Source organism: Bos indicus, chromosome 22 (genome assembly GCF_029378745.1).
Source record: "Bos indicus isolate NIAB-ARS_2022 breed Sahiwal x Tharparkar chromosome 22, NIAB-ARS_B.indTharparkar_mat_pri_1.0, whole genome shotgun sequence".
NCBI classification, from domain to species: domain Eukaryota; kingdom Metazoa; phylum Chordata; class Mammalia; order Artiodactyla; family Bovidae; genus Bos; species Bos indicus.
In genome coordinates, this window is record NC_091781.1 from 43,030,597 (window position 1) to 43,044,991 (window position 14,395).

A 14,395-nucleotide genomic window follows, 5' to 3' on the forward strand; every position below is an offset into this window, starting at 1 on the left:
GCAAAGTTTCTCCGCTTGGCCACTTGTAGGGGGGAAAAATGGTTTCATCGGACATTAATGCTCCTTAAGTAAGCTCCAAGCTAGCAGTTGCCCCACAAGGCAACAGCCAGATTTCTCACTCTGTGTTTGGGTCACAGCCTGTGGCAAGAGGATCTGTTAGCTGAAATGGGCTCCTAGAATATCCTCCCATCACGCACCCCTCAACAGCCTACTTCTTTCCTGAAGGGCTCTCAGCTGGGAGGCAGAGTCTGTTCTCCTCCAGTCGGTCTCTTGGCCGCTCCCTGGCTCCTCGTACCCTCCACCCGCTTTAGAACTTCTGTTGCTCAAAGTTCCACCCAAACCCTCTTCTAGTCTCTTCTGGACTCTCCCCACATGGAACTGTCACCCATATATCCTTCAGCACTGCACCATCCCCCACCAGGGAACCACTCCTCCTCTCAGAAAGCCAATGTGTTTCAAGGGAAATTGATCCCACCCCCAGGGATGGTCCTTGACTGGGTCAAGCTAATGGGGAAGAGTGAGGGGAGAAATCCCTTTTCCCCCAAGCCTAATTCAATTAGCACATAGCATTTAGCCACAGGAAGTGACCAGGAAGGAGCATGTGTGTTCAGTGAGATAAGAAGGGAGGTTTGCTGAAGACTTCTGCAAAAGGAGCATCTTCTGAGAAAGAATCTTGAGGAGAGGATGTTTCCCTTGATTAGCATTGTGTGCTGCTGCAGCTATCTTGCCACCAAGAGGAAGGCTGTTGCAAAATGAGGCCCACAGATCAGAAGAAAAAGCAGAGATGTTTGGGGCCATGGACAAAGTAGCTGAATGGCTGAATTAAATTGTCACTGAAACCCATCTTAGATCCTGAACAGATCCCTTTAATGTGTGTAATGGACCCCCTTTATTATATGAGTTGGTTTGAGATGGGTGTTCTGTAATTTATCAAGAGCTGACTCACTGGAAAAGATCCTGATGCTGGAAAAGATTGAGGGCAGGAGGAGAAGGGGACGACAGAGGATGAGATAGTTGGATGGCATCACCGACTCAATGGACATGGTTTTGGATGAGATGGTTGGATGGCATCGCCGACTCAATGGACATGGGTTTGGGTGAACTCCAGGAGTTGGTGATGGACAGGGAGGCCTGGCGTGCTGTAGTTCACGGGGTCGCAAGGAGTTGGACATGACTGAGCGACTGAACTGAACTGAAACTCTGTAATAAGGCATCGACCAACCCTCGTCCACCCACGGCCACTGTCCTGAGTTTTCCTAACTGCATCATCGTCTTTCTACCCTATCGCCAAGCTACATGTAACCTTCCTGAATTCACTTTCATTCCTTATGGCCAACTGCACTCTGCCCTCAAGTCCTTCCTCTGCATTTCTAACACTGCTGATTAATGCTAGTTTCTCACATGGACCACTCTGGGAGCATCAGCTCATGACCATGTCTTTCAGATGAACCAAAGCACTCTTTCTAATCTGGTCTAATCCGATTATCTAATGCTAACCCAGGTTTCAAGTGTCTACCCTCACTGTGCACAGAGCAGGGCACACAGCAAACACCTAGCAAGGGCAGTGGTCGCAGGGCCCGTCCTCATGCATCAGGGCCCACACTTAATGTTACCTTCTCTGAGAAGTCCTCCTGACCGCGTCAAGGCAGAAACCCTTTTCCTCTCCTGCTCTGATCATCTTTACCATTAGATTCTCAAATCTCCTGTGCTGTTGGTGATCAGCAGGGATCCTCATCAGGGCACTGCATTTTTCTGGCTCACTCTCTCTAGGTCCTCCCTAGAGTCTGTGCTCCTCCTTGAGGAGCAGGAGTCATGTCTTCCTCAGTCTTACCTTCCTGTCAACTCTTGACACTTCATATTTGCTCACTGCAAAATGGTCTTGTTAAAGCTGATTGACATCACACAATTCCATACACCAACCAAGGTGGCGAGCAAGAAAATCCCATGCTAAGTCCTACTGAGGACTCAGATTATCTCTCTTTTTTTTTCTTTTGGCAGCAAAGCTTGCAGGGTTATAGTTCCCCAACCAAGGATTGAACCCAGGCCCTCAGCAGTGAGAGTGCAGAGCGCTAACCCCTAGACCACCAGGGAATACTACAGATTATCATTTACATCAATCAACCTTCCCTTCAGAGTAAACTGAAGTCAAAGTGTACTTATTCATTTCATAAGGTCAACAGTAAAAATCTGTGATATTTACTTAAAAGATGAGAACATCACAATGAATGTCATGTGAAAGAATTTGAAAAACAACCGAAAATAAAGACATATTTGCTAAAAAAAAAATAGAAGGGGTGTTATATCTCAAAGCCTGTCCCTAGCAAATGTTTATACCCTCATTTGTAAACAGCGTCTGGCAATAGCAAAGGGAATCCGAAGGCCCCGGAAAGGCCGACGACTCCTCCGCTGGGGCAGTCACTTGCAGAAACATCCCTGGGTGGGGGCGCTGGCACTTACCTGGCTCCAGCTCAGACACGTGGCATTCCTCCACGGCTCCAGAGGGGCTGTGCACCTTTGCATCGATCTTGCCTTTTGCCCCGTTCAACCTTATAGCAAAGGAGGCTGGCTGATTAACTTTTAATCCCGATTCCTAGAAGTCAACACATGAGACTTGTTACAGCCCTTGGCTTTCTTGCTCAGCAGCACACACCATGCCAACCTAGGATTCCTAGCGGGGGGTAGTTCTCATGCAAATAGGCCTGGAACATGTTTTATTATGTATTATCTGCCAACAAAAGAGCAGGTGAGTAATTCCACATTTCCAGCATTAAATATAGGAAAGCAGAGATAAACATCTGCACAGTCTTGTATCTAAACCATCTTGACTCAGACATGGTTCCTGGGTTTGGAGACTCGAGACATCCTGGTCAACAGGACTACAGTTTCAGCATCCCAAAGAAACCTGTACAAGCCAGAAAACCCAGGATCTTCCAGATCCACCCCCAGTAACCACCAAAAAAAAAAGAAAGACCAAAAAAACCCTTCCATTCTCCACCCCAGTTTTAGAAGTAACCTAGCAGCTGATAAAACCATGCAGTCACTAACATGAACAAAGTTTTTTTTTTTAATCTCATGGGTGGAGATGGAGAGAACTTTTAATAAATCTGTAAAGGGCTACCCATGATTTTTCTTTCAAGCAGTACTGCACGGTGGTTAAAAATCAGCAGGACCTGGGGTTGCTGCCGTTTCCTAGGTATGTAACTACTGCTGAACCTCTCTGAGCCATAGTTTCTTCATCCGTAAAAATGGGCATGATAACTAAAATCTACCTCAGAGAGCTGGTACAAGGATTAAACGAAGTTGTGCATTCAAGGCACTCAGCATAGGACCTGGCCCATACATCGAATAGTTTTAAAACAGAAATGTCAGCTTCTCCTTATATATTAACACACATTTAGAAGTTTTCAGTGTCCCCCCCTCCACCAAAAAAAAACATGGGAGAAGTATAGCTTTTGCTCTTTACTGGATGAGTTTCACTCTCCATGGTTTCGCCTGGAAATTGTATCCTCTGCTGGGAAAAAGGGATTAGAAGTTCAGATGCTTGAGGTATTTCAAGATTGGCCAGTCCTGAAGAGCAAAATTTTACAAGGCAACAGTTTTGATGTAAACTTGGTCGGACGGCTACTCAGATGATAACTCTCAAGCATACTCAACGTGCCACCGAGGCACCCGAGGGTCTTGTGAAAATGCAGATTCTGATTCAGTAGGTTGGGGCCAGAGCCTGGGATTCCAGGTTTCTAGTAAGTCCCCATGCGATGCTGAGGCTGCTGGTCCAAGGATTACACCTTGGCAAGGCGCTAAAGCAGTGCCGTCTAGTTGAGTAGTCACTACTCACATGTGGTTTTATATATATATATATATATAAACTGAAATATATATATAAATAAATATATATATAAGCTGAAATCAGTTCAACTGTAAAATTAAGTCCCTCAGTTACACTAGCCACATTTCAAGTGCCCAAGAGTTGCAAGTGGCTCACGGCTGCCCCTGGAGATATGGGACATTCCCACTGTTGCAGAACATTCTACTAGACCGAGCCGCCCTAGAGTTACAGACGAGGGAGGAACGAACCCAAAATTACAGAGTCTTTGATCACCAGACCACCCCCATCCAACCGCCTCCCCTACAGAATGCCAGCCGACTCCAATTTTCTAAAAAGTCTCAAACGCGAGACAAAAACAAGCCTGTCTTTCCTAACCAGGCCCAGATGTTGCCATGTAGCCTGCTAGTAAACCTCCAGAAAATACTTTACATATCCCTTGGCATCAAGTAACAAGGGGAGAACAGGGGACCAAGTTGACACACAAGTCCGTCCTGTTGTGGCAGCGGGTTACACAAGCTTAATGGACACACCAGCCTACTGCACACTTATTTCAGTATTTCATGACCAAGCTGTCGTAAGAGGATTCGACAGAAGTCTCTTGGAGGTGACTACTCCACATCAGCTCCTTTTGGATGGAACCATTTACGTTACCTGAATCCGCTTGCCACTAAATCCTCAAGAGGGAGATAAACACCTCGGAAGATCCAAAAGAAATCTTCGAGATGCATGAAGGCAGCTCTGAGCCCCTCAACAAACGCTGGGTTTATCTCCCTCCGTAGGTTTTAGTTAAGTTGGCCACAGAAGCGACTTCTGTTAAGAAGCCTTTAAATGAAACACAAGAAAAACATCTGCACTGCCATGACCAGTCAGCACCCGTGGCACTCACCGGAGGCCGCTCCAATCTGCAGACTGTGACTCTGGCTGGGGTTCTGATTGGGTTCCCTAATGTTGGGGACAGCTAGCAGTACCAGTTTCCCTTCAGGAAGAGTCAGACTCTCAAATATTTTAAACCGAGTGCATGGACCCAGGTCCAAAGATACCAATCATCAATCTGAGATACAAGGATGAGTTTTCATCCATCCATTATTTTCAAGACCCAGGGGCCACCGATGGTTCTAGAGAAATCCGTTTAACCAGAAATCATCTTTTGGGATTCTGGTATTATTTCACAGCCAAATTGCTATAGCTGACTCAGACAGCTAGTTATCTTCAGTGTCCTAAGACCCAAAGGGATCCCCAATGTTCTTAGTTTGCTGAAGACTCTAATGCAACCTTGAATGGTGTGCCCTCTTTAAGCCAGGGTGAGAAACTGCACTTCCTGACATTCTAATAGGTTGGGCTACGTAACCACCTGCCACAATGCCAGGACTGGCATTAAGGTGGCGGCTATTAAGAGCAAGGTTCTGGAGCCTCACTCTAGCTGGCTCCTATGAGCTGTATATTCTCTGCACCTCAGGTTTTCTATCTTTAAAAGGAGGGTCAAGAAAAACCTATTCACCAGGCTGTTGCAAGGACTGGGAAGTAACACCAATACAATTCTTAACACAGTGGCTTGCACACACTTATAAATAAATCAGCCTCGTAAAAGAAATCACAATTGACTTTCTCGAGGAAAAGGAAGCCAATGATAGCAAGCTGAACATCACAGAACTGTTAGTTTTGCGTTTGTTTTGTTTTAAAAGCCTTCCTTATCCCTTAACCAACGATTAACAGGCCTTCTTTGTTTCTCTTGGATAAATATTTAGAAAACAAACTCATTCCCAAATGCTAAGGAGTTTTGTTGACCATGGCTGCTTTTTGCTTGCCCCAACAGTCTCCTGTCCTAAATGTGACTCTGCCCCGGGAAAGCTCCCCTACGACTGGCGGCATCTGTGGTCAGAATGCGCCGGGGCCCTTGGCACAGAGTCGGAGATTGAAGGGGCCGTGGGAGTCCAGGGCCTCACTGGTCAGGCTGTGGCCAAGGAGATGGATGTTTCCTTGCGTCTCACCTGAAGGCTCAGAACAGTGAGGCGGCGGGCGTCGTCCGAGGGCGCGATCACCGGCACCACATAGGGACTTTCGGGAATATGCTCGTCATTGAACTTGATGGAGACCTCGTAGTTACCTGTGGGCAGAGGAGAGTCCCACAGTGTCAGAGATCCCGGGAGGGCAGTCCCAGAGCAGCTGCCTGGTTCTGGGAGAAGAGAGGCCCCCCGGCCCTGCCCACAGCACCCCCGCCCATGGTTGTATAACTGGCTGGTTCAGAGAGGGTCACCCGCTCACACCAGGCCAACGCGATTTTCGTAGTTGAATGAGGGCACGTATTCTTTTATTTTTTTTCCATCTTAGATACTGTGTTTAACAATTTCAAAGACTAAATCACTGAAGTGTGTCTTTTGTGCTTTGCCTGCGTATATGTGAGCCCATACACACATCAACATCTGGCCTGTATGCCCAATTTCTTTCCAAAAGAGAGGCTTATGACCAAGCGTTGTATCAGAAATTATATACTTAAGAATAAGAATGTTTCATGTAGCCAGGATCCCATTATTGATCCTGAACGATGAAGAGTAGGACAGAAACTGTGACAACAGGGGTAGAAGCAGAGTGATGACTAAAGAAAGTTCAAAGAGGAAGGGCGGGGACCCTTAACCTGCGCCCAGCAGGGCTGCTGCACGAAGGTCTGTGCACAGGACTCAGGAGATCCAAACTTGGATGGGAGAAAACTGTATCTTTATTTCTACTAACACCTAACTGTACTTCAGCATTGCCCTCTTCTAGAAATGCTGACAAGAAACCACAGTGCATTAAGAATTGTGATTTTTGTCACCAAAAAAACAATCACTTTTCAGTTTTATATGTATCCTGACACAGCAGTTATACTCATTACCACTTAGAAACTACAGGAGTTAACAGACCATCACCGAGTCATATGATTTAATGTATTCATGAAAACCTGTATACATTGCTAAGTTACTTATCTCTTCCTTTAAAAAGATTTTGAAAACAATACTTTAATTGATTTCTTTTATGATCCAAAGAAATTTATTTCATGTGTTTAAAGATATTTCCTGAGATGGTCCCCAGGGCCCTCACCAGATGCCAAAGAATCCATGGCACAGGACAGGTTGAAACCCCTGTTCAAGGGAGCTCAGAGGCTGAGGCCCCTCTTCCGGGGCAGACACACCGGCCACTGGTGAAGGGCGGGTCAAGAGAGGCTGCTCAGTGGGGACAATGAGCCAGCTGAACAAGAGCACACAGAGTGAGGCCAAGAGAGAGGCCAAGAGACAGGGAGAACAAGAATTCCTGCCCCTGCAAGGCCTGGAGGATACACCACAACTGGATTTCTAGGAGACATGCCCATGTGCCCATACAGAAAAACTCCTCTTCTACTGGTGCTGGCCTGACGAGTTTCTATTCCTTACAACCAACCATCCCCAAACAAGGATGATGTCCTCCATTGGCCCCTGAGTACCTACCAGGTTCCTGGGCAATATAAGACACACCACAAGATCCGTTTTTATGGTCATCGAATGTAATCTCGGCCTTACTGGGGCCCTCCACGGCAATGGAGAGGCCCCCGGCGCCTGCCTCCCGGGTCCAGATGCTGAACTCCGCTGAGACAGAGAAACATCTGGTCAGTGACTGAGCCCTGGTGCTGGGTTTCGTTTGTTCCCAGCGCTTTCCTCTTTCTCTAATCCCAAGCAGAGCCCAAGCAAGGGCACTGCAGATGTGTGCTAAGCACCATCCGTGACTACACAAAGTTCATGGCATCAGAGCGTCTTTTGAATACACGCAAACCAAGCCAGAACAAGATGAGATTGTGCAGACTGTACAGATTTTCCCACCCAGCAACCACTACTGCAAGGGACCACTGCCATCAGTTTTAAAGAATTCTAGCATGTTCCATACCTGCAAGATGCTCTGCAAACAGTTTCATGACCCTGATCCTCTCTGAGACACTCACAGCACTCACCCTTAAATTACAGGCTCCAAGAAGTCCCTCAGGGAGACACTTGTTTAGTTTTGGATTAGCAAGCAACTCCCAAATGTCTTTAGCCACGGAAGCCTTGTTTTAAAGAAAGCCCCTTCATACCACCAGTCAGAATCACACATACAAAGTCTTCCTTTCAGCACAGGGTGAAGGGTACAGGGTGCTCACGCTGCCAGGCTGAGCTCAGTCTTCTCAAACAAAAAGAAAGCTGCCCAGAACGCTCACCCGGAACTCCGGCTTCTCCTCGCTCCAGGCCAGGGCCGCCTGCCCGGACCTTGTGGGCACCCCCCTCGCCCAGTGGCCCCACAGTGAACTGGAAGGGGCTGCCAGTGACGTGCTGGCCACGGTACTTGACGCTGACGGTGTGAACGCCCATCTCCTGGGGCACGAACCGGACGCAGTGCGAGTTCTTCCCCACCGGCACGATCTCCGCCTCGGTCACGCGGCCAGAGGGGCTGGTGACGTGGGCCGACATGTCACTGCTGTCAATTTCTGAAAGGGGGCAGGGAGAAACAGAAGGGTCAGGACGAGGGCCTGAGGTGGAACAGGACATGCAGGGCAAGCAGAAGAAGGCAAAGTGAGTGCAGCCCAGGGGTGTGGGGTGCTCAGGCTTCCTCTCATCCCAGCTGGATGCTTGCCCTCCTGTCTCCCTCAAACCCCCGGGTGCTTGTGGTCAGCATGGAGAGAGCAGGGCCCCTCCGGCCACTCAGTGCAGAGAACGTTCTGGGGGCACTGTACAGCCCTCCTGGCTGGAGCTGAGTTAATTCAGTCAGAAGTAACTCAGAGTTAATTCCATACAGAGGTATCAAACCAGAGCCTGAGCTGATAGTCACAGGGTGTAAATAACAACGATGATGGCTCAGATGTTTCTAAGCCAACGTGACATGGGGCTATCGGCATGCTTACAGGGGCTCTTTTCCACAGGTAACAACACAAAAAGCACTGTCAAGAAGCATTGGCATTTCTTCTAGGTAACAAGTCTAAATGCATTTAGAGGAGAAAGTGAACTTGGGTTGGTTCCAGTGGCAAAGGGAAAACCACGCGTGAGCAAAGCTTTGAGCAAACTGAAGACCAGAGGCTGCGCTTCCAGAAACACAGCGCCTTGGGTCCCCAGCATTAGGAAGCAGACTGTGTCTGTTCCACACGACGTGCTCAGCCATGCCAGCGACTTGTGCTTGCATGACACGGTGGAGTCAGGCGTGCCGCAAGCAAGGTGACCAAGTAATGCCATCATCGAGGGCAGCACAAAACCGCATCCTGCAGCCCTACGGGTTCCGGGTAGCAACTCATGACTCTGAGCCCTGAGGATGCAGGAAGGAGGTTGAGGGGAGGTGTCCCCACACGGCCTGGGTCTGCAGGGCCTCTGCTCCCTTCTAGTTGGCGAGAGGGGATGCTTTAGGTAAGGAGGGGGAAAGTGAGTCTCCACCAGAGTCATCAGGGAACACTGAAAAGAGGAAGGAGTCAGGAGTCAGATGAGACTTTAGAGAAAGGGTAACCGTCCTCATCACACAAAGAGAAGACACAGACAGATAAAGGGAACAGGAAACATAATTCCCCAAATAAGGAAAGTGAAGAAATGAAAACACAGTTCATCTGCCCAGTGACTGGAGAAATGGAGCTGCAAACTTTCTTTCCATCAGACTGATCAGTGTGAGAATGTGCTACTCAGTACCGGTGGGGAAAGGGAGAAACACCAATATGTTTTCTGGAGGACTGGCTGCTGAGGCATAGCGGCATTCGAAATGTGTGAGCCCAGCAATCCCATTCCTGGGCATCAGTCCACCATGATGAGAGATGTCACAGGGCACTGATTAAAGAGGTCAAGGGATGGAGATGAGAGTACCTGAAATGATGGTGTATGTACCTAGAGGTGAAATGGACTCTTACGCAGCCAATCAAAGATGATGGGGAAATGTATTTTAGTGTGGAAAGATGCCTACAATATAGTGAGCAAGAACTGCATCAGTGCGACCAGAGATGGAACCTGTCTGTCTAGGAGGCTGGAGCCACCCAAGGTCCAGCTCTGGACCTCAAACATGAACCACAGTCTCCATGGACGGTGGGATACCAGGTGACACTTACTTCCCCCGGTTTTGAACACATGAACTTTCTTTCTTTTTTTTGACCACATGGTAAGGCATGCAGTATCTTAGTTCCCCAACCAGGGATTGAACCAGCGCATACTCCCTGCAGTGGAAGTTTAGAGTCTTAACCAGCAGACCACCAGGGAAGTCTGGCACATGAATTTTTATGATCATAATCCATGCATCTCTCTTTAAGGTCTCTTAGTCTGGACACTCCAGTAATGAGGTTTTTACCGACATCCAGAAAGGAAGAAACCATCAAGTATTGCTGCGAAGGCAGAGCAAATGGACATGGGACAAGTTAGGAAAGATGCGAGACACTGGAGTTTTATCTAGAAGCCAGAAGTTCATCACAACGTGAGCTTCATCTGAAGACTGTTTTTCTGTCCTCATAAAATCTACAACTCTACACACCGCATGCCAGAGGAGCCTCAAGTGACTTACACAGTCACTGCTTAATAGAAAGAAACTGGGCCACATTTCAGACAGACTAAGGCTGCTGACTGGCTAATTTGGGCAAAGGGCTAGCTGTGGCCCAGCCACCCACCCAGGCTCGCATCCCAGCCCTCATTCCAATTTTAAGAATGAAAGGGACAAATGGGAATCAGAAAGATGTCACTGGGCTGACACCTCTTTGCAAATATGAATATCAGTAGGGTCACTTCTCTGTTAGTCCAGCTAACAGACAGTAAATTCTCAAAGCTTATCTATTTTTCCCCCATGGGATGTGATAAAGCTATTTTCACCTGGAAGAAGGATAAGTAAATAGATTTACTTTTCATGGATAGGCCTCTGTGAAAACAAGTAAATAAATAAAATTAAATTCAAAAAGTAGGAAATGGCAACCGACTCCAGTATTTTTGCCTGAAAAATCCCATGGATGGAGGAGCCTGGTAGGCTACAGTCCACGGGGTCACAAAGAGTCAGACACGACTGAGCGATTTCACTTTCACTTTCAAAAAGTAGTCCCCCATAGCAGACACGGACGGTACCTTCTGGGCCAAGCCCGGACTTGGATTCCAGTAGCGCCCACTGCCTGGACCCACGAGCCCCTCAGGCTCACCTGGGATTTTCAGGTTCAGGTCACAGATGCTGCCAACAGTGGCCACAGACGGGGCTCGGCTGGTACGGGTGATGCTCTCCTTGACTCTTCCCTCCCCGCTGATTTTCACGGTGAACGGGCTCCCTGCAAAAACCGAGAGGGCCCTTGAGAGCAGCCCAGAGCCCACAAACAGTGTCTACGGAAAACCAAGCAAGGGACGCGGACAGCAGAGAGACCACACGCACCAGGCACGTGCTCGTCAGCGAACTTGGTGGAGACGATATAAACCCCAGGCACAGTGGGGAAGTAGGAGACCTTGCAGGTGCCGTCCTCCAGGTCCTCGGTCTGGATGTCCACCTTGCTAGGGCCTTCCACCGCCAAGGAGATGCCTCCGTAACCTGCAACACAGTTGCCCGGGGCCGCTGTGACAGCAACTCATCACCAAGGGGAGCATAAAGGACCTCCACCCCTGCAAATGCTCCAGACAACAGAAAAGACAGTAACAGTGGCCCTGTGGGACAGCCCTGGGCAGAAGAGTCAACTACAGGTTTCTGCACTGAAATAAATAACCTGGCTGAATATGGCCTTGACCATACCTTTTTCTCAAGGCTCTCTACTAACATCCCACCGACCACCTGGGGAAGATACATTCCCCCTATGCCTCCAAGAAAGGCATGCACTGCCTGGAGGTTTATTACCAGCTGCAGGCCTGAGAATTTGACATTTCTAACTGCTCCTAGATGCCTTGGCTGTCCTGCCAGGGACCCACTAAGACAGCAGATTTAAAGCTTTAAGAACTTGAGGAATCAACAGAGAACATCAGCCTATCAGGACCAGAAATTCTCCAGCTCCTTCCCTGGGGAATGTGACTTTGTCCAGAAGTCAGTGAAGCAGTCCTTCACTCACGAAGGCAGAAGATCATGACTCTGGAAGGTGGAGTAGCTTGGAGCACGCCAAGCTAATCCAGACCATCCAAGAGCAAACAGGAAGAAACTCCTCATTTCCTTGAAAGTCCTGCTCAGCTAAACATGACCTTGGGCCAGCTGGCCCAACATTCTTAGCTTAGGATGAGGCAAGGAGACCCTGGGAAGCTGAGAACAATGGTGGGAGTATCGATAATGAAGCAGCTCACGCCTAACCCTGGGCTGCAATGATAACCATGTCTAAAGATCGATAGCTTGAAGGATGCTTAGAAAGAAAAGAAAGCTGGCAGGATAAAAAGGCAAAACAATCTGAGCAAAAGAAGCCAGTTCCAAAGGACTGGGCCTCTTCCCCTGGGTCCACCCCCATACACACCTGCATCTCTCGTGTCCACAATGAAGTCAGACATCTCGAAAGTCCGGCCTTCTGACAGGCCACGGCCATAGACTTTGGCTCTGCGGGCATCCCCAATCTCCGACTGGACCACCATGATGGATACGGGGCTGTTGGCCACGTGGTTGCCGTTCTTCTTGATGCTGACCAGGTGTTCACCCACCTCCCGGGGAATGAAGGAGATGCCTGGACCGGAGCACAAATTGGGGTTTGTGGGTGGGAGGGTGAAGTAAAGGGGAGGAAGCAGAAGGGAGACAAGCTTGAAAGAATGGAAACAGGACTTCTTTCTTTACTTTCTAGCAATGTCCAAGAGGGTTGTCAACATTCCAAGGTGGAAGTGTTTGGATTCTGACCATGCATGTGACCCAGCGGGTTTATCACATCATATTTCAGGATGCTACCAATCTCCCATGCAATGGCTGGGATCCTCGACATGGTGGGAATCCCCAGCTCCCACTCAAGATGGCAACCTGGGCTCACCGATGTGATTGTTGGGCAGCCTCTTCAGGAGACAAGGCTCGTCACGACCGGACGGGGCCTTGATGCTGGCCGTCAAGGTGCTGAGGTCAGTCTCGCTGATGTCAAGCAAGAAGTCGGCGGCTGAGCCCAGCTTCACCTGAGAGCACCGTCTGCTGTCGTCTGGGAAACACCACCCCAACACAGCTCGGTTACACATGGTCACCCTGACTCTCCAGAGCCCTCATATCACACACCATTTACAGGTGGATAGGCAAGAATTAGTTAAGCAAAGTTAAGTGGAAAAAAAAAAAGTGCCCCAGACAATGATTAGACCTAACCAAGAAAGAATGATTGCTACTTATGCCTGGTTACTGGGAAGACTAGTAGCTGGCAGGAACTAGAGACCTGGGTCCACACAGACCATGTTTATATCCCACTGAGAGCAGGATTCAAACACACAGCACAATGGGAGTCAGGAGCAGAGCTCTGAGTCAGATAATCTCCACCTGAATCCCAGAATACCCATGAACCTAGCTGAGCCGCTGTCTTTCCAACCCTCAGTTTCCCCATCATTAAAAGGGAGACAAAAATCTATCTAGGAGTGACGTTGATGGGCATCTTTGAGCTCATTCACTCATGCAATACATATTGTTTGAATGCCTCTCTTTGAGGGCTTCTTTTTTGGACCCTGAAGTCAGACTGGAACAAATAAGTGCCTGAAATATGGTGCGCTTGCTTTTCCTGGGATTGCCAGCTGAAGGAGGAATTTAGCCCATCCAGTGCTGGCCTTGCACCCCTAGTTTGTTCCCAGGGAGTTGCTGTGAGACTTAATCTCAGACTTATGCCTAGCCTGCTGCTCCAGGTCTGAGGGGAGAGGTCCTTATCGGAGCAGAGCCTCCAGGAAGCCAGGCGACTCTACCTGTGATCTTGGCTGTGAAGGGGCTGCCAGGGATGTGTTTGTCATTGTACTTGACCAGGATGCTGTAGTCGCCCGGCAAGGTGGGCAGGTAAGTCACCGTGCACGTCCCATCTTTGTTGTCAATACAGCTGATTTCGGCCTTTGAGGGTCCCTCGATAGCCAAGTCCAGGCCACCTGTGAATGGGAGGAGAGGGAGAGACCATCAGGGATAGGGTTTCTTTGTTTTAAAGTGGATCATCACTCATCTGGAACAGCCCTGATGCCAGGACAGACAGACAGACACAAGCCATGGAAGCCACAGGCAAGGCACGTAGGTCAGAATAAAGTGATTGACACACAGTGTAAGTGTCACGGGGAGGACACTCCACCCTCTGAATTCTTCCTGCAAGTGACCCAGAGGTTCTGTTCTTCCAGATGTGTGGGACGAGGAAGGGATGGAACCCCACAGGCCAATCACACATACAGGAGACAGTGTCACACACAGACTCACTGCTGGTTGGCTGATGCCACCAAGAAGATCCCATTGGAACCACACATGAGAAATGTCTGTGGTGACAGAGGGCACAGGCATAGAGCTTTATCTAGAATAAACTGCTACATCATTCACGTGGCCCTGGGGATACATGTACAGGTACAAAAAAAGAAAAATGGTATCTAATGAAATACACTTAAATTTCAGGCGAGTCACAAACAACACTTCATAGTATGACTGTGACTTTAATCAGAACATAAAGGACTTTAAAATTTCAGTTTCGGGTGAAAGACAGAGGAGCTCTAA

The 14,395-nt window shown here is 48.6% G+C and overlaps 1 protein-coding gene across 7 annotated transcripts in view; it reads right to left on the minus strand.

Annotated features, from left to right (window-relative positions):
- FLNB (filamin B) overlaps positions 1-14,395 on the minus strand; it is a 139,769-nt gene that overhangs the window by 8,732 nt on the left and 116,642 nt on the right. For 6 of the 7 annotated variants that reach the window (XM_019984290.2, XM_019984289.2, XM_019984288.2 and 3 more), the window contains 9 exons: positions 13,618-13,791; positions 12,720-12,878; positions 12,222-12,425; positions 11,171-11,323; positions 10,947-11,069; positions 8,025-8,291; positions 7,285-7,422; positions 5,815-5,930; positions 2,458-2,590 (listed from right to left, as the gene is read on the minus strand). In XM_019984290.2, the coding sequence (XP_019839849.2) occupies positions 2,458-2,590; positions 5,815-5,930; positions 7,285-7,422; positions 8,025-8,291; positions 10,947-11,069; positions 11,171-11,323; positions 12,222-12,425; positions 12,720-12,878; positions 13,618-13,791 (1,467 nt within the window). Of the gene's footprint in view, positions 1-2,457; positions 2,591-5,814; positions 5,931-7,284; positions 7,423-8,024; positions 9,244-10,946; positions 11,070-11,170; positions 11,324-12,221; positions 12,426-12,719; positions 12,879-13,617; positions 13,792-14,395 lie in introns of those variants that run through there. The other variant, XM_070776451.1, reaches the window with a different exon arrangement.